Here is a 21816-nt window from a genome sequence, read left to right as displayed (position 1 = left end):
GGTGTATAGATTATGGGGGCTACCTGCAAGTGGGGGGAGTGTATAGAGTATGGGTGCTACCTGCAAGGGTGGGGGGTGTATACAATATGGGGGCTACCTGTGGAGTGGAGTGTATACAGTATGGGGGAAACCTGCAAGAAGGGGGGCAGTGTATAGAGTATGGGGGCTACCTGGGGGGTGGAGTGTATACAGTATAGGGACTACCTGCAAGGGGCGGTGTATAGAGTATGGGAAGAGTATTGAGTATGTAAATTAACCCCCTCGGCGACCGGAGCGTAACTCAGGCTAGGTTCACACTGCGTTTTTGCAATCCGTTTTTTTCATCCGTTTTTTGCAAAAAAACGGATAAAAAATGGATGAAAAAAACTGATGCATTTGCGTGCATCCATTTTGAACTATTTTTCCATTGACTTCCATTGTAAAAAAAAACAGAATAGTTTTTTTTTTTAATGGACACAAAAGTAGTGTCAGCTACGTTTTTGTGTCCGTAAAAAAAAAACAGATCCATTTTGATCCGTTTTTTTACAATGGAAATCAATGGAAAAACGGATCAAAACAGATGCACACAAATGCATCCGTTTTTTTCATCCATTTTTTGCAAAGAACGGATAAAAAAAACGGATTGCAAAAACGCAGTGTGAACCTAGCCTTACACTGACAGAGGCACCCATCATCCCGCCCACACAGACCGCTGTTAGATCGTGCAGGCTCCCCGACATCAGCAGCACAGCGCTGAACACACTGGAGGAGAGCCTGCACAATCTTATAGCGGTCTGTGTGGGCGGGATGATGTCAATCCCGCTACCAGTATGTAGTATCATAGGGTATAATGACACTGCATCCGTGAAATCCGCTGCGGATCCGGTAGGTGTGAAGGCTCCCTAACAGTGTACAGTGTATATGCAGTGTATACAGTAAGGGGCTTACCTGCCGGGTGGTGGTGTTGGGGAATGTATACAGTAAGGGGGTGTTAGGGAATGTACACAGCATGGGGGGCTACCTACCTGAGGGGGGGTATACAGCATGGGGGGCTACCTAAAGGGGGGAATGTATACAGCATGGGGGCTACCTGAAGGGGGAGTGTATAAAGTATGGGGGCTATCTTCAAGAGGCCAGTGTATACAGTATGGGGGATACCTGCAGGGGGGGGTGTATACAGTATGGGGGCTACCTGCAAGAAGGGGGGGTGTATACAGTATGGGGGCTACCTGCAAGGGGGGGAAGTGTATGCGATATGGGGGCTACCTGCCGGGGGTGGTGTGTATAGAGTATGGGGGCTACCTGCAAGTGGGGGAAGTGTATAGAGTATGGGGGCTACCCGCAGGGGTGTGGGGTGTATACAGTATGGGGCAACCTGCAAGAAGAGGGACAGTGTATAGAGTATGGGGGCTCCCTACGGGGGGTGGAATGTATACAGTATAGGGACTACCTGCAAAGGGTGGGTGTATAGAGTATGGTGGCTACCCGCAGGGGTGGGGGGTGTATACAGTATAGGGGCTACCTGTGGAGTGGAGTGTATACAGTATGGCAGCAACCTGCAAGAAGGGGGGCAGTGTATAGAGTATGGGGGCTACCTGCAGGGGTGGAGTGCATACAGTATAGGGACTACCTGCAAGGGAGGGGGGGTGTATAGAGTATAGGGGCTACCTGCAAGTGGGGGGGGGTATAAAGTATGGGGGCTACCCGCAGGGGTGGGGGGTGTATACAGTATGGGGGCTACCTGTAGGGGGAGTGTATACAATATGGGGGCTACCTGCAGGGAGGGAGTGTATACAGTAAAGGAGTACCTGCAAGTAGGGGGGGGGGTAGTGTATACAGTATGGGGGCAACCTGCAAGGGGGGGGAGTGTATGAAGTATTAGAAACTTTGAAACCTCTTCTTTGTTGTCCTCAACAAGGATGAAAGGTAGTGCGTAAGAGCAGGGCCGATTCTAGCTTTTCTGCCACCCGAGGCGACAACTGACAAAGCGCCCCCCCCCCTCCCCCGACCCAGGGACCTCAGAGCAATAGTCAGGGAGAGAAGATCCAGGACAGGCACAGTGCAGCATCGCAGTGTGTATGGGACAGCACTATAGATAACAGTGTGTATGGGACAGCACTATAGATAACAGTGTGTATGGGACAGCACTATAGATAACAGTGTGTATGGGACAGCACTATAGATAACAGTGTGCACCGTGCGTGACCAGATTTTTTAACTGTTTGAGCCACTATGGGCCCCCTGAGAGCTTCAAAACAAACAACAATCTACAACTGCTGACCTCTAACTTCAGGAGCCAGAGAAGAGCTATAAAACAGGCTGCTCTGTTAACTCTTTCAGTACTGCAGAATGTAGAGTATTACTGTGCATCACTTACATTCTGCAATACAGAAAGAGTTAACAGCAGAGCAGAACATTACTTTTATGTCTCCTCTCCTGCTCTTGCACTATGCTGAGGTCAGCGTTCGGCAGTGCAGAGAAGACATAATATAGCGTCCCCGCTGCTGTTAACTTTTTCTTTTCTACAGTGTGTAAGTGATGCAGAGTATAATAACTCTGCATTATTGAAAGGGTTAACAGCAGGAGACACTATATCTATGTCTTATGTGATGTGAATACCTGTGAATACGAGGCTTCTCATGAGGCAACTGACAGGAAACACGGCTGGGCACTGAGCCGTAACTAGTTGTAATGATAAGGACACAGGATGCTGATGCCGCCCCCCTCAAGGGCTGTGTTATCTGCCGCCTGAGGCGAACACTTCACCTCGCCTCATGGCAGATACAGGCCTGCCTAAGAGGGCCAGATTATGATGATGCAGGATTGTGTATGCACTTATTATTATAAGCTGCAGGTTTTCTGCACACACACAAACACACACACACACACACACACACAGACACATGGTCTGCAGTTCATGGAGTGGGGGGGGACCCCCAAACTACACACTACAGGCATACAGGACCCCAGAACAATACACTACAGGTATACCGGACCTCCACCAACTATATAATACAGGTATACAGGACCTCCACTAACACTGTCAATATTGTGTATAACCAGGCTCAGCATAACACTACCAATGTTGTACATACCCAGGCTGTATATAACACTGCTAATGTTGTATATAACCAGGCTGTATATAACACTGCCAATGTTGAATATAAACAGGCTGTATATAACACTGCCAATGTTGTATATAACCAGACTCAGTATAACACTGTTAATGTTGTATACCAGGCTGTATACCATACTGTATACTGTATAACACTGCCAATGTTGCATATAACCAGGCTGTATATAACACTGAAAATGTTGTATATAACCAGGCTCTGTATATAAAACTGCCAATGTTGTATATAACCAGGCTCTGTATACAGTCTGATCACATGATGACATCTCAGTTTGGCTATTAGGTATTTCGGATGTTTAAAGTTTTTAGTTTATTTCTAACCTACAATTTACATAAACAGTGCTGAACTGTCGGGGTATATAGCGTACAAAGGGATATATAGGGCTCCTGGCGATTTCCCCTTAAACAAAAAAAACAAGGGCAGAGATTTGCCTCCTGGGCGACCTTGGAACAAATCTAATTAACACACTGACACTTTATACTCGGGCAGCGCCGGGTACATTTTCTAGTACTCTATAGCAAACAGTGGACTGTCTGGGATTGTTCTGGGAACATTGGATTAATTGAGGACACAATGTTCTTTTGTAATATGTACTATTGGATGTAATTTGTACCTATCCACAGTACATCTCCTATCCTGTCAAATATTATCTGTCATCCATCGACTAAATCTATTTATTCTTACATTTCACCAGTGATCAGCATCTTTATTCTAATCCATATTATCACCTTTAGTGTTTTAATCTTATCATTTATATATCTAATATGGTTGTAAGGATATATGGTGTAGGTACACAGTGTGATACAGGTGACTTCTACATTAGTACATAATGTTCTTTTATACCGTAACTCATTCGCCCCTTAGCTTTTTAGGTAGAAAGTATTTATCATATATTTATTATATTACAGTGTTCATAGAGCATGCTCAATTGTGCTTAAAATATTAATACTTGCCAAGAACTGGGAAGAATTACTCAGAACTGCTGATACTTTTGCTGGCCGCATCCCAGGGATTAGAATGGGGCGGAGCTAGTTATAGAATTCTACAATGGTATAAAAGCCAACCAAGAGGAGTAGAGAGAAGAGAGCAGAGCGTTGTACCCCTGGTACGATCTATACTGCAAAACTACAAGTAAGTCATCACCTTTGTATTCTTTCATGATTTCAGTATTCGGGAATATGTTCAGCTTTATACAATGTAAATCCTGACAGTGCATCTCAGTTACCGATATCTATGTTGTTACTTTTCTTAACCCTTAGAGGACCGGGCCAATTTCAATTTTTGCGGTTTCGTTTTTTCCTCCTTGTGCTTAAAAGACCATAGCAGTTGAATTTTGTCACCTAGAAACCCACATGAGCCCTTAATTTTTGCGCCACTAATTGTACTTTGCAATGAGAGGCTGAATTTTTTCATAAAGTACACTGCAAAAGCAGAAAAAAATGGTGAAAGTGGTGAAATTGAAAAAACAAAAAAGCATTTTTTTTATTTGGGGGATTTGGTTCTTATGCCGTTCACCCCGGGGTAAAACTGACTTGTTATATATATATATTCCTCAAGTCGTTACGATTACAATGATATGTAACATGTATAACTTTTATATTATGAGATGGCTTGCAAAAAATTCAAACCATTGTTAACAAATATACAGTATGTTCCTTAAAATCGCCCTATTCCCAGGCTTATAGCGCTTTTATCCTTTGGTCTATGGGGTTGTGTCAGGTGTCATTTTTTTGCTCCATGATGTGTTCTTTCTATTGGTACCCTGATTGCGCATATACGACTTTTTGATTTCTTTTTATTACAATTTTTCTGAATTTAATGCGACCAAAAATGCACAATTTTGCACTTTGGGATTTTTGGGTGCTTACGCCGTTTACCGTGCGAGATCAGGAATGTGATTAATTAATAGTTTGGACGATTACACATGCGGCAATAGCAAACATTTTTATTTATTTATAACATGGGAAAAGAGGGGGATTCAAACTTTTATTAGGGGGGGGAATTATTTATTAATAACACTTTATTCATTTCTTTTAAACTTATACTAGAAGTCCCCCTGGGGTTAGGGTTATTTCCCCTGGAGTTAGGGTTATTTCCCCTGGGGTTAGGGTTATTCCCCCTGGGTTTTGGGTTATTCCCCCTGGGGGACTTCTAGTATAAGTACACTGATCTCTCATTGAGATCTATGCAGTACATTTATACAGCATAGATCAATGAGATAGGCACTGGATTGCTTTCAGCTGCTGCAGCCGAAAACAATCGGGTGCCGAGTTGGGATCAGCGCCATTACGGCGCAGACCCCGGCCCAGGTGAGAAGCAAGGATTATGTCGTGGGGGGATCCACCCTACTAGACAACAGGGAACCAGGGACACCAGGGAACGGCTGCATTAAGTTTTCAGATGCAGCTGTCAACTTTGACAGCTGCATATGAAAACTTAATTAGCGGGCACGGTTATCGGACCGTGCCCGCTAATAGCTGCGGTCCCGAGCTAAAAGCGGCAATCGGGACTGCCGCGGTTCAGAGTGGGGCCGCCGCGCTGCACCGCTCTGAAGTCCCCTAGGCAGCCCAGGATGTACAGTTACGCCCAGGGTCATCTAGGGGTTAAAGTGTCACTGTCGTTTAGTTTTTTAGTTTTTTTGCAGAAATCAATAGTACAGGCGATTTTAAGAAACTTTGTAATTGGGTTTATTAGGCAAATATGCCATTATCTGCATTCAAAAAGACTTTCCCCAGGTCCCCCCTCCCTCCTCTCTCTCATTCACTGCTCATTATCAGGAAATCTCGACTCTTTTACATCAGTCGGGCTCTGTGTAACCTATGGAGAGGGGAGGGGGGGAGGGAGGAGGGAGATTAGTTGTCAGCAGAGAACAAAGGATTACACAGTGGGAGCTGTGTGACAGCCGGTATTGGGAGGTCAGAGAGGTCAGTGCTGACTTCAGAGGAGATATCCCCGAGATGTAGCTGTAAATTAACTCTTTGTTGTCCTGTTTTGGTGCCTCATCTTCCTCCATCCCTCCCCTCACCATAGACAATCATGAAGACGGGGGCAGAGCGTCAAACTGCTTTTTCATGATAGAAATGTATTTTTCAGCTAATAAACCCAATTACAAAGTTTCTTAAAACAGCTTCTTTTATTGATATATGCTTCATTTTTGCTTCTTGTCTAAGAACCATAATTTTTTAAAGCACAAGTGCCATGAAAACCTTTTTCCCAGTAATTGAAGCACATTACAAAGTTATATAACTCTGTAATGTGCTTCAATCACCTATCTGCCTCCCTTCCCTGTCTTTTCCCCCCTCCACCCCCCACCAGGAAGTGTCCTAACTTACACAGACCTAATGACTGTCGTCACCGTCACCAGGCAGCTCCTTCTTGTTAGAATGAGTCATCAGCAGGAGGGCTGCTCTAGGTCCTGTTACAGAAGCCCCCCCCCCCCCCCAGTCCAAGTGATGGCTTGTAGTTGTTCAGCCAATGGGAGCTGAGCAAGCTGAGTCACCTGAAAAGGCAGGGGAGGGGGGAGGCTAGTGTAACAGGAGAAGGAGCTGAGAGAAGAGCTTGGTGACGGTGACGACAGTCATTAGGTCTGTGTGAGTTAGGACACTTCCTGGTGGGGGGTGGAGGGGGGAAAAGACAGGGAAGGGAGGCAGATAGGTGATTGAAGCATATTACAGAGTTATATAACTTTGTAATGTGCTTCAATTACTGGGAAAAAGGTTTTCATGGCACTTGTCCTTTAAATTATGGCCTGGGAGACAGGAGAAGGTATTCCTATGTGGTTTATTTAACTGACTTGTTCACATGTATGTGGTTATGCCATGACACAATGGCAAATGGCTGCACAATGTTGCCACCACAAAAAACCTGCCCCATTCAAGACTTGGAAGGTTTACCTCAGACATGTGAAATCGCGGCTATAAAAGTTTACTATATCCAGATTCTTTTCTTTACAGGTTCCTCTGAGGATATGTTGCCCCTTGATCCAGTCTCAGTTCTATTATCCATCATAGTATGTATTTTCTTGGTAATTGTTTTATACAAAGAGAAGGAAGATGTTCATCAGAATTATCCTCCTGGGCCAAAGCCATTGCCGATAATCGGGAATATTCTCGACTTGGATATTCATAAGCCTTACTTATCATTTCAAGAGGTAAGATCCAAAGATCTAAAACATTTCTAGTTTTTTCATGATCTACTGATGTATTCCATGTCTGGAAATATCTACAAGGAGATCTTCGTATCTCAAGTAATCCAGTGATTGGATGACTTGTGTAAACCAAATATATTGCTTGCCCATCTACCATCAGTATCATTCGGGGGCTAAGTTCAAACTACTTATCTTTCCGGTCGTAGTGCGAACCGCGAATATACGCACGTAGTTTTGATGCGTTCGCTTGAAAGTATACGATATACGACCGCACAGTTTACACTACGTATGAGCTTACGACCGGATCGTATACGGCGCTGTGAAAAATGAACAAGACCATTGTTTGAGGATGGAAATGTTCCAACTCACGGCCGTGGATTTCCATGCGGTCCCGTACGGAGTACTTATTTCAGTCAAATTGAACTTGATTTTTCGATCTAAAAGGTTCTGTGAGTTTTATTGGGCTGGGCGAAGATTTCCAAGTAAATGACCTGCCTCAGATCGCTTCAAATCAAGCTAGGGAAGCATAACTGTACTACGGGCATATGTTCGCAGTTCGTAAGCATCCGGCCGCATGTCGATTTTTCCCACGCCCGTAGTCTCAGCCGCACATGTACGGCGGCGTAAGAACTGCGGACGGAATCGTACGCAGTGTGAACATAGCCTTAATGTGCACTGGTTGTTTTGTAAATATCTCCAGAGCTTCTTCAAAAGACATCTTAAAGTTTATAGTACTCCCAAGAGATAGACCAGTATGTCTATCCATTCCTTCCAAGTATACAAAGTCTGTTTCTGTAATACTCAGAGATGTTTGCATAAACCACGATGCACAATATATCAATAGGACAATCTTTTCAATAGTCTTTAGTTTAGCTCTTGGTTCTCTGCATACCCCAGGAGGTTCTCTGGTTCTATGACAACCTTAATAGCATAAATGCGGACCCATTCCTTTCTATGGGCCCATACATCCATTGGTGTTATGACTTTGCATTGGAGCTGTGATCCTTGCGGTAAATGGAGATGTCTTAGGGGAACACATGTATGCTGGTTTCACATCAGCCCAGCCCCCATTAACACCACTAGATTTACTAAGAGAATCACGCCTCGGGACCTGCTACGTAGCAAGTATAGATTTCTGCCATGGTTACAGCCTGTTCCGAGGCTAACAACTACTATAAATAAGGATCAGGAGGAGGCCACGTCTTGACACTCCAACTCATCAGATGCAGAAAAATCTGCGCCTTTTCCATGGCATACACCAGGGCGCATGTTAATGAATGTGCCCCTTATAGGATTCATAGGATTCAAAATTGAGAGCGCTAATGTGGTGTCCCACTGTGGGTGTTGCTACTATTCACACCCTTTGTAAAAGTCTGTACTGTTTTGTGGTCTTATTGCGGCTACAGTATTACTAAAAATGAGCACTAGATGTCGCTGTATTGTATAGCTAAAGTATGGAAGCTGCACAGCTGATGTATCTCAAAGGGTATTGTATGTGTATGTGATTCTGTTCTGTTCTTCTGTCCTATCACCTCTTTCCTTTCCACTCTTCTGTTGTACTCTTTCCACCCAACCACAGCGCACCTTACACACTGGTTAGGAAGTTAGTCCCTTGGGTGAAGAAATAGTCTTAGCTTAGCTTTGGTGGAGAAAAGACACAGCTCAGAGAGCTCTCCACCGTGGTTCTACTTAGACCCTGGGTCCTCTGCCAGGTCCCCCTTCTACAGTGCGAGTTCTTAGTCAGTACCCCGCATGGGTAGGACGCAGGACAGAGCGCACTTACAAACTTCTTTCTTGAAGCATCAAACACGCTGTGTGATGCAGTGCCAAACCCTTCCAGAGAGGACTAGCCAACAGATCGTCTCAACCCACACCGAGGACTAGGAGAAACTACAGTGCAGGACAGTATCCACAAAAGAGCCAAAGAGCTAGGAACTGATCCGGGTGGAGCAAAGTTACTAAACATCGATGAACTCCATCTCGCAGCGTGGGTGTACTCAGAAAACTCTGACCATTCCGCTCATCCCAGGAAACAGGATCTGGGAAATAAATTCCAAAATAAACAAACTATACCAGCTCACTGTGTGTCTGTAGGATTAACAGGGTGGATCCCAGGAGGTGCAGAGCAGGTGGAGGAATAGTCCAAGCCTTTCACTGGGATTATGAATGCAAAAGAGTGAGGTCCACAGCTCCATGCAGTGAAAAAAAAATCGTAGAAAACTTTATTCCATAAATGTAACCCGACGCGTTTCGGAATAACAATTCCTTAATCATGGCAGTTACAACATGCACAGACTTATATACAAAAGTAAATGAACACCAAAATACAGGCTACGCCCCCATCTGGGCAGGGCAATGCAGTCACATGTTAAGGGTAGATCATGTGGGGTATACAAGGTGTATTATAGGTTATAGGTCACATTGTATGGTTATATTCAAGATAAATAAAACAAAATCAAAAGGAGTAAACATGACATGAAAAAAACAGAACTATAGTCAAAATATATAAAAAAGATCATTTTTGAGATTCATGCCAGCTGGAGCTCTGGTACCTAGACGCAGTATCCAAAAGGCCTCCCTCTTTTTTAGGGTGTGAACCCGATCACCACCTTGTTTAGGACAAAAAGCTTTTTTAATGGCACACACTTTCAAACTGGATAAATCCCCCTTGTGTGTTTCAGCAAAGTGGCGTGAGAGACCAGACATAGATCTGTTGCCCAAGCCAGAGGTTAAGGTGGTTGCTTCTGAGATATGCTCCGCTATTCTCACTTTCAATTTGCGTTTTGTTGGTCCCACATATTGAAGACGGCATGTGGAACACTCTACTAAATAAATCACAAAAGCAGAGTTACAATTAATAAAGAATTTTATGGAATAGGTTCGACCATTGGTGAGGGAAGAAAACTATTTGTTTTCTCAAAAAACGTACATAAACCGCAACGGGGTAAACCGCATTTAAATGACCCTTGCAGATTTAACCATGTACGTTGTGGATTTGTGTCACAAGGTAGGATAGTGGATGACAGAATGTTGCCTTTAGTCACTCCCCCGCGTGCTACATATTTGACCCCTGTTCTCAAAATTTTCTCAGTGTCGTCCTGGTATAGTAAGGAGACATATTTATATATTATGTTTTTGATCGCATCGAATTGTGGCCTAAATGGGGTGGACAAAGTGAGAGGGGGTGGCATCCACTTACCCTTGATGGAAACACCATTATAAGATTGGGGAGTTTGGGGTCTGTGTCGCCCGTTAGTACGGTTCAGCCAAAGCTAGTGGGCATAAGGTGGTGTGAAGACTATAGGAAAGGTCAAAACACAGGCACAGGTTGTTTCTTCTTCCTCTTCTACAAGTATTCTTCTATGCACTCCAACCTCCCGGCAGAACACATTACTACTTGGGTTGAGACTTTCACAACACTCTCCTCTTTGTTACGCTACCTCAGTACAACCTTATCCACTCTACTACATCCTACTCAGTACTTATCAGACAGATCTGGTGATTCTGTGTTCGTTTATTGATTGGTACTGTATCGAGTGTATCTCAAGATTTGTTGTGTTACCTGCTGCACATTTACAAGTAGTAAACCCAATCAACATTATCAACTGAGTCTGTGATTACTGGCTACCACCTGTACAGTACTTACACCGCAACCTTGGGACATTTCCCCTTTCTGTGGGTGGCGGGTCCTACCACTATCCGGGAGGGTTACTACACCGCTCTGACCACCTGTGACTACACTATCCCAAGGGACAACCCAACAGGACACCGACCACAGGGGAGAAGGGTACAACCGGCCTTACATTCTAAAAGCAGGCGTGCCATCACACCTGTGCGCCCACCAGGCACTGGCGTCACGTGACAAAACCCTTAATATCCAGTTGTATCTTGGTAATCCACCACAAGTAGTGGCGTCACACTTCCATCTAGCAAGTGACCGGCCGTCCCACCGCTACAACATTATCTGGGGGTCACCACACTAATATGCACAAACAACTTGACATACACCAAACCCCCAAGTTACTTGCAAAAGACAACAATGTATTGCAGTGTCAAAACCATTCTGCCGCAGAAAGTTTGTGTATCCATGTATATGACCACACACCGGTTCTGTGCACAAGCCTTATTGAATCACAATGGAGATGGAGTGGAGTGCACGTAACCGACCCGGCATAGTCGTATCCATGGATACCCAAACTTTCTCACACAGCATGGATTTAACAATGATCGGTTCTGCTTACATGACTGACTGGTGGTAGTGGCAGTAGACTGTGGACCAGGGCTACCATCAGGGCAGTATTGGAGGTACAACTGTCAGGGGCGTGGGCTTAAACTAGCATCCAGGGGGGCCAGGCAGCCCAGCCACCCTGTATGTAAGCTCCTGACAGCTGTACAGCACAGGCAAGAAGACACAGAGCCTCCTGCTTACTCTCCCCAGGCCCCCTCCTCTTCCTCACTCCCTCGGGCCATGCTGTGTGAGGATGAAGACTTGAGGCACATGGGCCTGGAGCTTCCCAGCATAGGGTAAGTGTATCCTGGGGGGGGGGATTGGGCAATATCCCAGGGCCCCATCTCCCAGAGGACCCCTTGCAGCTGCTAGGATGTCCCCTGCAGAAAAATTTATCCTGACAGCAAAGAGAGAACAACATGTGTCTGCACACATCCCCTGCCACTCCTTTAGGTCTGGAGCTGAGGGGAGGAGGATTTCTTAAGGGAGCTCATTAAAGGTGGAGCAGGCAGCCTGAACCTCAGCCAGCAGCAAGGGTTAATCTCTGCTGGTGGCCAAGGTTCAAGCTGCATGTTCCACCTTAAATGAGCTCCCTTAAAAGAAATCCTCCCTCCCCTCTGCTTCCAGCTTTGGGTTTTCACAGGTCCGGACAGTAAGAAAGAGAAGGGAATGTTTTCAGACACAGTGAACACACACACACACACACACACATCCCTGGTCTTTGCACCCTGTCTGCCCCCACATCCCTGATCCCTGCACCCTGTCTGCCCCCACATCCCTGATCCCTGCACCCTGTCTGCTCCCACATCCCTGAAACCTGTCTGCCCCCACATCCCTGATCCCTGCACCCTGTCTACCCCCACATCTCTGCTCCCTGCTCCCTGTCTGCCCCCACCTCCCTGATCCTTGCACCCTTTCTGCCCCCACATCCCTGCACCCTTTCATGCCCAACATCTCTGATCCCTGCACCCTGTCTGCCCCCACATCCCTGATCCCTGCACCCTGTCTGCCCCCACATCCCTGATCCCTGCACCCTGTCTGCCCCCACATCCTTGATCTCTTCACCCTGTCTGCCCCCACATCCCTGATCCCTGTCTGCCCCCACATCCCTGATTTCTGCTCCCTGTCTGCCCCCACATCCTTGATCCCTTCACCCTGTCTACCCCCACATCCCTGCACCCTGTCTGCCCCCACATCCCTGATCCTTGCACCCTTTCTGCCCCCACATCCCTGCACCCTGTCAACCCCAACATCCCTGATCCCTGCACCCTGTCTGCCCCCACATCCCTCATCCCTGTCTGCCTTCAAATCCCTGCACCCTGTCTGCCCCCATATTCCTGCCCCCTGTCTACCCCCACATAACTGATCCCTGCTCCCTGTCTGCCCCCACATCCTTGATCCCTGCACCCTTTCTGCCCCAAATCCCTGATCCCTGCACCCTGTCTGCCCCCACATCCCTGATCCCTGCACCCTGTCTGCCCCCACATCCCTGCACCCTGTCTGCCCCCACATCCCTGATCCCTGCACCCTGTCTGCCCCCACATCCTTGATTTCTTCACCCTGTCTGCCCCCACATCTCTGATCCCTGCACCCTGTCTGCCCCCACATCCCTCATCCCTGCTCCCTGTCTGCCCCCACATCCTTGATCCCTTCACCCTGTCTACCCCCACATCCCTGCACCCTGTCTGCCCCCACATCCCTGATCCTTGCACCCTTTCTGCCCCCACATCCCTGCACCCTGTCAACCCCAACATCCCTTATCCCTGCACCCTGTCTGCCTTCAAATCCCTGCACCCTGTCTGCCCCCATATCCCTGCTCCCTGTCTACCCCCACATAACTGATCCCTGCTCCCTGTCAACCCCCACATCCTTGATCCCTTCACCCTGTGTGCCCCCACATGCCTGCACCCTTTCTGCCCCAAATCCCTGATCCCTGCACCCTCTCTGCCCCCACATCCCTGATCCTTGCACCCTTTCTGCCCCCAATCCCTGCACCCTTTCATGCCAAACATCCTTGATCCCTTCTCCCTTTCTGCTCCTACATCCCTGATCCCTGTCTGCCCCCACATCCCTGATCCCTGTCTGTCCCACACCCTTGATCCCTTCACCCTGTCTACCCTCACATCCCTGATCCCTGCACCCTGTCTGCCCCCACATCCCTGATCCCTGCACCCTGTCTGCCCCCACATCCCTGATCCCTGCACCCTGTCTGCCCCCACATCCCTGATCCCTGCACCCTGTCTGCCCCCACATCCCTGATCCCTGTCTGTCCCACACCCTTGATCCCTTCACCCTGTCTACCCTCACATCCCTGATCCCTGCACCCTGTCTGCCCCCACATCCCTGATCCCTGCACCCTGTCTGCCCCCACATCCCTGATCCCTTTCTGCCCCACATCCTTGATCCCTGCACCCTGTCTGCCCCCACATCCCTGATCCCTTTCTGCCCCACATCCCTGATCCCTGCACCCTTTCTGCCCCCACATCCTTGCACCCTTTCTGCCCCCACATCCTTGCACCCTTTCTGCCCCCACATCCTTGCACCCTTTCTGCCCCCACATCCCTGATCCCTGCTCCCTGTCTGCCCCCACATCCCTGATCCCTGAAGTCACAAATCCATCACATATTTTTTTGTCAATGGGGGGCCAAGACACTTTGGCTGTATGTGGCCCCGAAATTTCTGATGGCGGCCCTGCTGTGGACTGACTGGCAGCAGGGTTTACACTAGACTGTGGATCTCATTCTTCAGTAGCAGACAGACATGCAGCTTGCAGCAGCTATGGTTATTGGAAAACAAAACATGAATCCAGTCCTGAGCTTTATAATCTTATTATGCACTTGTATTTTGCAGCTTGCTAAGAAGTACGGGCCGGTGTTCAGTATAAAAATCGGAGTCCAGAAGATTGTTGTGCTGTGCGGATATGACACGGTGAAGGAAGCTCTTATCAACCACGCAGAAGAGTTCTCGGAGAGACCGGCTGTGCCAGTTTTTGTGGATTTTTCAAGAGGATACGGTAATATTTCTATGGGATGTGGCGAAAGTTTGTTTTTGGCTGTGGTTGCACATATACAGTAAATAATATGGAACCTGGTTGTAGATGTCACAAATTTTGAATTTCTATCAAATAACTACTTTTTAAAGACTGAAAAAAAAATAAAAAAAACTTCTGAGGGATCTCGTTTTTACGCTATTCACTTTACAGTAAAACTGATACATCATCTTTATTCTGCAGATCAGTACGGTTATAGTGATATTAAGTAATTTTTGTTAGTTTTTTTTTTTAATGTAAACTTTCTTTAAAAAAAAAAAAGGTCATAGTATTTAATCGCCATATTCTGACCTGTACCTTTTTTTTTTTTTTTTTTCCCCAAGAAGTATGATGGCTTATTTTTTGCCCTGTAATCTGTTCATTTTGTTGGTACCGGTATAGCGTGCATAGGACATTTTGTTTGCTTTTTATTCTATTTAATTAGATATATAATATAACCCTATTAAAGTAAATAGGGACCCAAAATGTGGGGGCCAAAAAGTTACAGTCTGGCCACTGGGGGTTAGGTGGAGATGCATACCATCCCCACTTAACCTTTCGAGGGCCAGACTGTGCTCTGTTGGGGGTGGGTAAGCATGATGGTTACTTTGTTCTTACCTTTCTTTTTTGTCTTTGTCCTTGAGGACTACTTTGGATTTGTGGACTACGTCAATGACCAACGGATTTTTATTTTTAGTTAAATGGTCAACATGGAGTGGGGTGTATTGTCGCATTGTCCTTGTTCAGGTCTGGGGAGATTCAGGCACAAATCTGAACTTTATACTTGGGGTTCACCAACCCCTAGTTTTTATACTTTACAATATACAACCACAGCTCAAACTGTCATTGGATGCTATTAAAGACAAAAATCACACCAGCTTCTGTCCTGGACAAATTGATAAATCTGGGCATTATGTCTATTCTAAAGGTGTGGTCTTCTCTAATGGAAATAATTGGAAAGCCATGAGACGGTTCGCTATTTCTACATTACGGGATTTCGGCATGGGGAAAAGGACCATAGAAGACAAGATCAATGAAGAAACCAATTATTTAGTGCGGACATTCAAGTCCTACAAAGGTAAGAACCAATCCTATTATACTGAAGACTATAGAGGACATTTATAATTTGGACAATTTCTTTGAGCTTGTGCACTTTTCAAGTGCTACGCAGAAATCTCCGGTCCATGAGCCCACACACCACGTCAAAGTTCCTGAAACGTGTGGGTATATAACTATAAAATGGCGCAGTCCACATGGCGATCACCACTGCAATAACAACAGTGCTAACAGGGGAGCGACCCAGTCGCCCAGCAGCACGAAGGCTGCTGGACATAGCCCCCCTAGCCTCCACCCCACACCACCTGCCACCACAGCAATGGCCGCCAATGAAACCACACAGAGCAAAAGTAGAATGGAAAAAACCTAAGGGTGGGTTCACAGTGAGAAATCTGCGCAGAGAAGTTCCCGCGGATTCCATGGCTCGCGCCCGCGTGCATCCCATAGGCTTCTCGTCCTCCCTTCCCACTATCCATGAATAAAATAAAGACTTGAACCTGAAGTACATGGGTGAGTGCTGAATTTGTACCTACCATTATACCCAAGTTTTTATGCACTCTATTTCATGCACTAATGCCTCTCGGCTACATTTAAAAACCAACGCCAGGATGTTGGTATATAATTTGATCAAACCATATTGCCACGTGTACCACGTGCAGGTCCCCTGGTTCACATGAGTCCCTACACTAACTCCACACTGTCAGTCAGCGACCGCTAACCCGCAAAGTGTGCACATGCAGAGAAGGGAGGCCGTGGAATCTAAAAGTCTATATCAAATTATATATCAACATCCTGGCGTTGGTTTTTAAATGTAGCCGAGAGGCATTAGTGTCAGCCATAGGTGTGAGGTGACGATGCTCCTTTCTCTCCATGTCTGTATATAACTACTATAATACTGCTCCTATATACAAGAATATAACTACTATAATACTGCCCCCTATATACAAGAATATAACTACTATAATACTGCTCCCTATATACAAGAATATAATTACTATAATTGCCACAAAGAGAAAACAGGTAACAAGCACAGCGGTGTATAATATGCCCTAGTACATGGAGGTGGATATATTGCCGTATAGGAGGCTACAACCATATAAAGATGCCGTATTCCCGGGGTGCTCGGAGCAGAAGCCAGCAAACAGTCAATGATGAGGTAAGAGAAAACAAGTTCCGCACTCACCGGATCCAATGCAATCAGGCAAATCTTTATTGTGTGAACTTACACATAGTGGGGAGGGGATGGAATAGGGTGCTCAACGCGCCTCTTGCGGTTGTTCCATCCCCTCCCCGCTATGTGTAAGTTCACACAATAAAGATTTGCCTGATTGCATCGGATCCGGTGAGTGCAGAACTTGTTTTCTCTTACCTCATCAATAATTACTATAATATTGCTCCTATATACAAGAATATAACTACTGTAATACTGCTCCTATATACAAGAATATAACTACTATAATACTATGGAGTGAGAGGTGGATGGCACCACCCAAGCAATCTCCAACACCTGAGGCTGAGACTGAGTGTAGGCAACCCAAACTGCCGGGACAATGCACAGTGGTGCTCCGCTGAACAAAAAACGTAATGTGAGTACAGTGAGAAATAGAAGCGGGCACTCACCGATTCGGTATGTCTTCAGGCTGGTTTATTAAGAGGTTCGCTTCATTACATGCAGGGATGGGGGGTGAGGAGCAGACACGTCTTCACAGGTACAAGAAACAATTGTAGTCTACCTGTGAAGACGTGTCTGCTCCTCACCCCCCCCCCCCTCCCTGCATGTAGTGAAGCGAACCTCTCAATAAACCAGCCTGAAGACATACCGAATCAGTGAGTGCCCTCTTCTATTTCTCACTGTACTCACATAACTACTATAATACTGCTCCCTATATACAAGAATATAACTACTATAATACGGCTCCTATATACAACAATATAACTACTATAATACGGTTCAGGGAAGAAAAAGAGTGCTGCACCTCACACCTATGGCTGATACTAGTACCTCTCGGCTGCATAAAAAACATCAGAATTCTGTATGTGAATTGATCAAGCCACACTGCCCCATGTACCGCGTGCAGGTATCTGATACACATGGGTCCCTACACTGTGCCGGTCAGCGACCACCACCCCCGCAGGCATGCACAGTCAGGGAAGGGAGGCCATGGAACAGCCCTGCAACCCCCATGCCACAGGACCAGACCCAAAAATGCCACACCAAAACCCAGCCAGCACCACCGGCGGAGGAAGCTGCCCCCAAACAGCACAAGTCTGGATAAGGTATTGCACTCACCATAGCTATCAAAGATAGAATGGGACAGACAGGAGGGATTAAAACCATGAGCACTCAGGTGTCTCCTGCTAATTGCGGTCATGTGGGTCTCACCAGGAGGAGTGCAAAACACGGAGAAAAGAGAGAAACAAAATACGGTTCAGGGAAGAAAAAGAGTGCTGCACCTCACACCTATGGCTGATACTAGTACCTCTCGGCTGCATAAAAAACATCAGAATTCTGTATGTGAATTGATCAAGCCACACTGCCCCATGTACCTCGTGCAGGTATCTGATACACATGGGTAAGTGTAATACCATATCCATACTTGTGTCGTTTGGGGGCAGCCTTCCCCGCCGGTGGTGCTGGCTGGGTTTTGGAGGGGCTTTTTGGGTCTGGTCCTGTGACATTGGGGTTGCAGGGCCGTTCCATGGCCTCCCTTCCCTGTATGTGCACGCTTTGCGGGGTTGGCGGTCGCTGACCGACACAGTGTGGAGTTAGCGTAGGGACCCGTGTGGACCAGAGGACCTGCGCGGTGGTACACAGGGCAATATGGCTTGATCAATTCATATACAGACACTCTGGTGTTGATTTTTAATATAGGCCTAGCGGCATTAGTATCAGCCATAGATGGGATGTGCAGCCGTTCCATTCTCTCCAGTTCGCATAACTACTATAATACTGCTACTATATACAAGAATATAACTACTATAATACTGCTGCTCCTATATACAAGAATATAACTACTATAATACTGCTCCTATATACAAGAATATAACTACTATAATATTGCTACTATATACAAGAATATAACTACTATAATACTGCTACTATATACAAGAATATAACTACTATAATACTGCTGCTCCTATATACAAGAATATAACTACTATAATACTGCCCCTATATACAAGAATATAACTACTATAATACTGCTACTATATACAAGAATATAACTACTATAATACTGCTACTATATACAGGAATATAACTACTATAATACTGCTCCAATATACAAGAATATAACTTCTATAATACTGCCCCTATATACAAGAATATTACTGCTATAATACTGCTCCTATATGCCCCCTATGTATAAGAATATAGTAAAATTCTATACTGTTGTTTTAATATAAATGTACTTAACTATATGTATATTGTGCTGTTACTTTAGGTGAACCCTTTGATAACCTGATGATAATGAACGCTGCGGCTGCTAATCTCATTGTATCTATATTACTCGGCCATCGCTTTGATTATGATGATTTAAAACTTCACAGACTTTTGATTATGGCAATAGATAATGTCAGGATTGCTGGTAGCCCAATGGGCTTGGTAAGTTCATCTTTTTATTAATTACTAAATATAGAATGCAAAATTTACAAAATTTAATTTCAGGATTAGGTGTCACAAATAAGGCATGAGTGGGGGAAAAAAACTAAATCTGCAAAACATCCACACCAGTTAATGTAATTTTTACAATCTGGCTGCAGCATTTTGGTCTACAATGGTGTTTTTTCAGCATTTTTAAAGAAACGCGGTCTGTCAGATTCTTTTTTTCAGCTGTCCTCCAAGGTGGCTGACCAGTCACAGATTATAATGTGGGTGGTTCGGGCAGCCGCCCGAGGTCATCTGGAGCACCCACATCTGATCTCACTGCAGCTGCACATAACTCGGGGGCCCACCCAATAATCCTCCAGTGAGTCACTGAGCGATGTGCAGCTGCAGGGCTGGTTAGCACACTAAAAGACCTACAGCAACGAGGGAGAGCATGGGAGGTGTTTTTTTTTTTTTTCTATTTATCTACGAAAGAAGGGGAATATAATGGGACCAACTACTGACTGGGGCAATCTACTAAAAGACTTAACCCTTTGAGGACCCGGCCCAAAATCACCCAGTGGACCACACCAATTTTCATGCTTTGGTTTTTTCCTCCTCCCCGTCTAAGAGCTCTAGCACTTTCATTTTTCTATCTACAGGGCCATGTAATGGCTTGTTTTTTCAGGAATAGGTGTACTTTGTAATGGAGTCTTTCATTATACCATAACATGTATGATGAAACCCCAAAATATTATTTATGAAAATAAACATTGTTGAAATTGGAAAAAAGAATGCAATATGGTAACTTTGTACTATACAATAAAAGCGACATGATACCATTATTACAGTGTCCATATTAGGAAATAGTCAGAAATCAAAGTCAAGAATCATTTTCACACAAAAGAGACTTCTGACTTTGATTACTGACTGGTGACTTTGATTACTGATTTTGATTACTGACTAGTGACTTTGATTACTGACTTTGTTTACTGACTAGTGACTTTGATTACTGACTTTGATTACTGACTAGTGACTTTGATTACTGACTAGTGACTTTGATTACTGACTAGTGACTTTGATTACTTACTTTGATTACTGACTAGTGACTTTGATTACTGACTAGTGACTTTGATTACTGACTTTGATTACTGACTAGTGACTTTGATTACTGACTTTGATTACTGACTAGTGACTTTGATTACTGACTTTGATTAGTGACTTCTGACTTTGACTCCTGACTACTTATACCTGACTTCTGATTAAATAATATGTAATATGTAACCTCTGAAATGTCAGTAGTTAGTAGTCAGTAGTCCTCATTCAGCTTGAGTTTCACTTTCACTTCAGTTTCCAGGCAGCCCCTAGCTTGCATCATTCAGCTAACAAAAGGAAGTGATATCTGATCTCTGACTTGGTCAGGAGTGAGGAGTCAGTGGGATGTCACCAGGAGGGTCGAGGCCTCGACCAGAAGGGGCAGAGTTGTGTTGACATTAAAAGCAGGAAGTAGGAAGCAGTAAGCTGCTGCAGAAACAGAGGGAAGAAAGCTGCAATGCCCACAGTAACATGGGGGATACAGGGGAGAGGGGGTCTGTATACAGGGGGAGAGGACTGGTGTGTGGGGGGTCTGTATACAAGGAAACAGGACTGGTGTGTGTGAGGTCTGTATACAGGGGGAGAGGACTGGTGTGTGTGGGGTCTGTATAAAAGGGGATAGAACTGGTGTGGGGGGTCTGTATACAGGGCGAGAGGACTGGTGTGTGTGAGGAGAGGACACATCAGTCCTCTCCTCTGTATACAGACCCCACACACCAGTCCTCTCCCCTGTATACAGACCACACACACCAGTCCTCTCCCCCTGTATACAGACCCCACACACACCAGTCTTCTCCCCCTGTATACAGACCACCCACACACACCAGTCCTCTCCCCTGTATACATACCCCCACACACCAGTCCTCTCCCCTGTATCCCCCCATGTTACTGTGGACATTGCAGCTTTCTTCCCTCTGTTTCTGCAGCAGCTCACTGCTTCCTACTTCCTGCTTGTAAGGTCAACACAACTCTGCCCCTTCTGGTCGAGGCCCCGCCTGGTGACATCACACTTACTCCTCACTCCTGACCAAGTCAGAGATCAGAGTCAGAGATCAGGTATCACTTCATTTTGTTACCTGAATGATGCAAGCTAGGGGCTGCCTGGCAACTGAAGTGAAAGTGAAACTCAAACTAAATGGGGACTACTGACTACTAACTACTGACATTTCAGAGGTTACATATTACACATTATTTACTGAGAAGTTAGGTATAAGTAGTCAGGAATCAAAGTCAGAAGTCACTAATCAAAGTGAGTAATCAAAGTCAGTGATAAAAGTCACTAGTCAGTAATCAAAGTCAGTAATCAGTCACTAGTAATCAAAGTCACTAGTAATCAAAGTCAGTGATCAAAATCACTAGTCAATAATCAGTCACTAGTCAGTAATCAAAGTCAGTAATCAAAGTCACTACTCAATTATGAAAGTCACTAGTCAGTAATCAAAGTCAGTAATCAAAGTCACTACTCAATTATCAAAGTCACTAGTCAGTGATCAAAGTCACTAGTCAGTAATCAAAGTCAGAAATGTCAAATGTCAAAATGATTCTTGACTTTGACTTCTGACT

The 21816-nt window shown here is 45.4% G+C and overlaps 1 protein-coding gene across 1 annotated transcript in view; it reads left to right on the top strand.

Annotated features, from left to right (window-relative positions):
* The first annotated feature begins 4149 nt into the window (after positions 1 to 4149).
* Positions 4150 to 21816, top strand: part of LOC138796019 (cytochrome P450 2K6-like) — a 35014-nt gene continuing 17347 nt past the window's right edge. The window contains exons 1-5 of the mRNA XM_069975890.1: positions 4150 to 4244; positions 7067 to 7263; positions 14339 to 14501; positions 15445 to 15594; positions 19016 to 19176. Of these exons, the coding sequence (XP_069831991.1) occupies positions 7081 to 7263; positions 14339 to 14501; positions 15445 to 15594; positions 19016 to 19176 (657 nt within the window). The 5' untranslated portion in view covers positions 4150 to 4244; positions 7067 to 7080. The remainder of the gene's footprint in view (positions 4245 to 7066; positions 7264 to 14338; positions 14502 to 15444; positions 15595 to 19015; positions 19177 to 21816) is intronic.

The sequence above is a fragment of the Dendropsophus ebraccatus genome, chromosome 6 (assembly GCF_027789765.1).
Source record: "Dendropsophus ebraccatus isolate aDenEbr1 chromosome 6, aDenEbr1.pat, whole genome shotgun sequence".
Taxonomy (NCBI): domain Eukaryota; kingdom Metazoa; phylum Chordata; class Amphibia; order Anura; family Hylidae; genus Dendropsophus; species Dendropsophus ebraccatus.
This window is presented reverse-complemented; position numbering and strand designations above follow the sequence as displayed.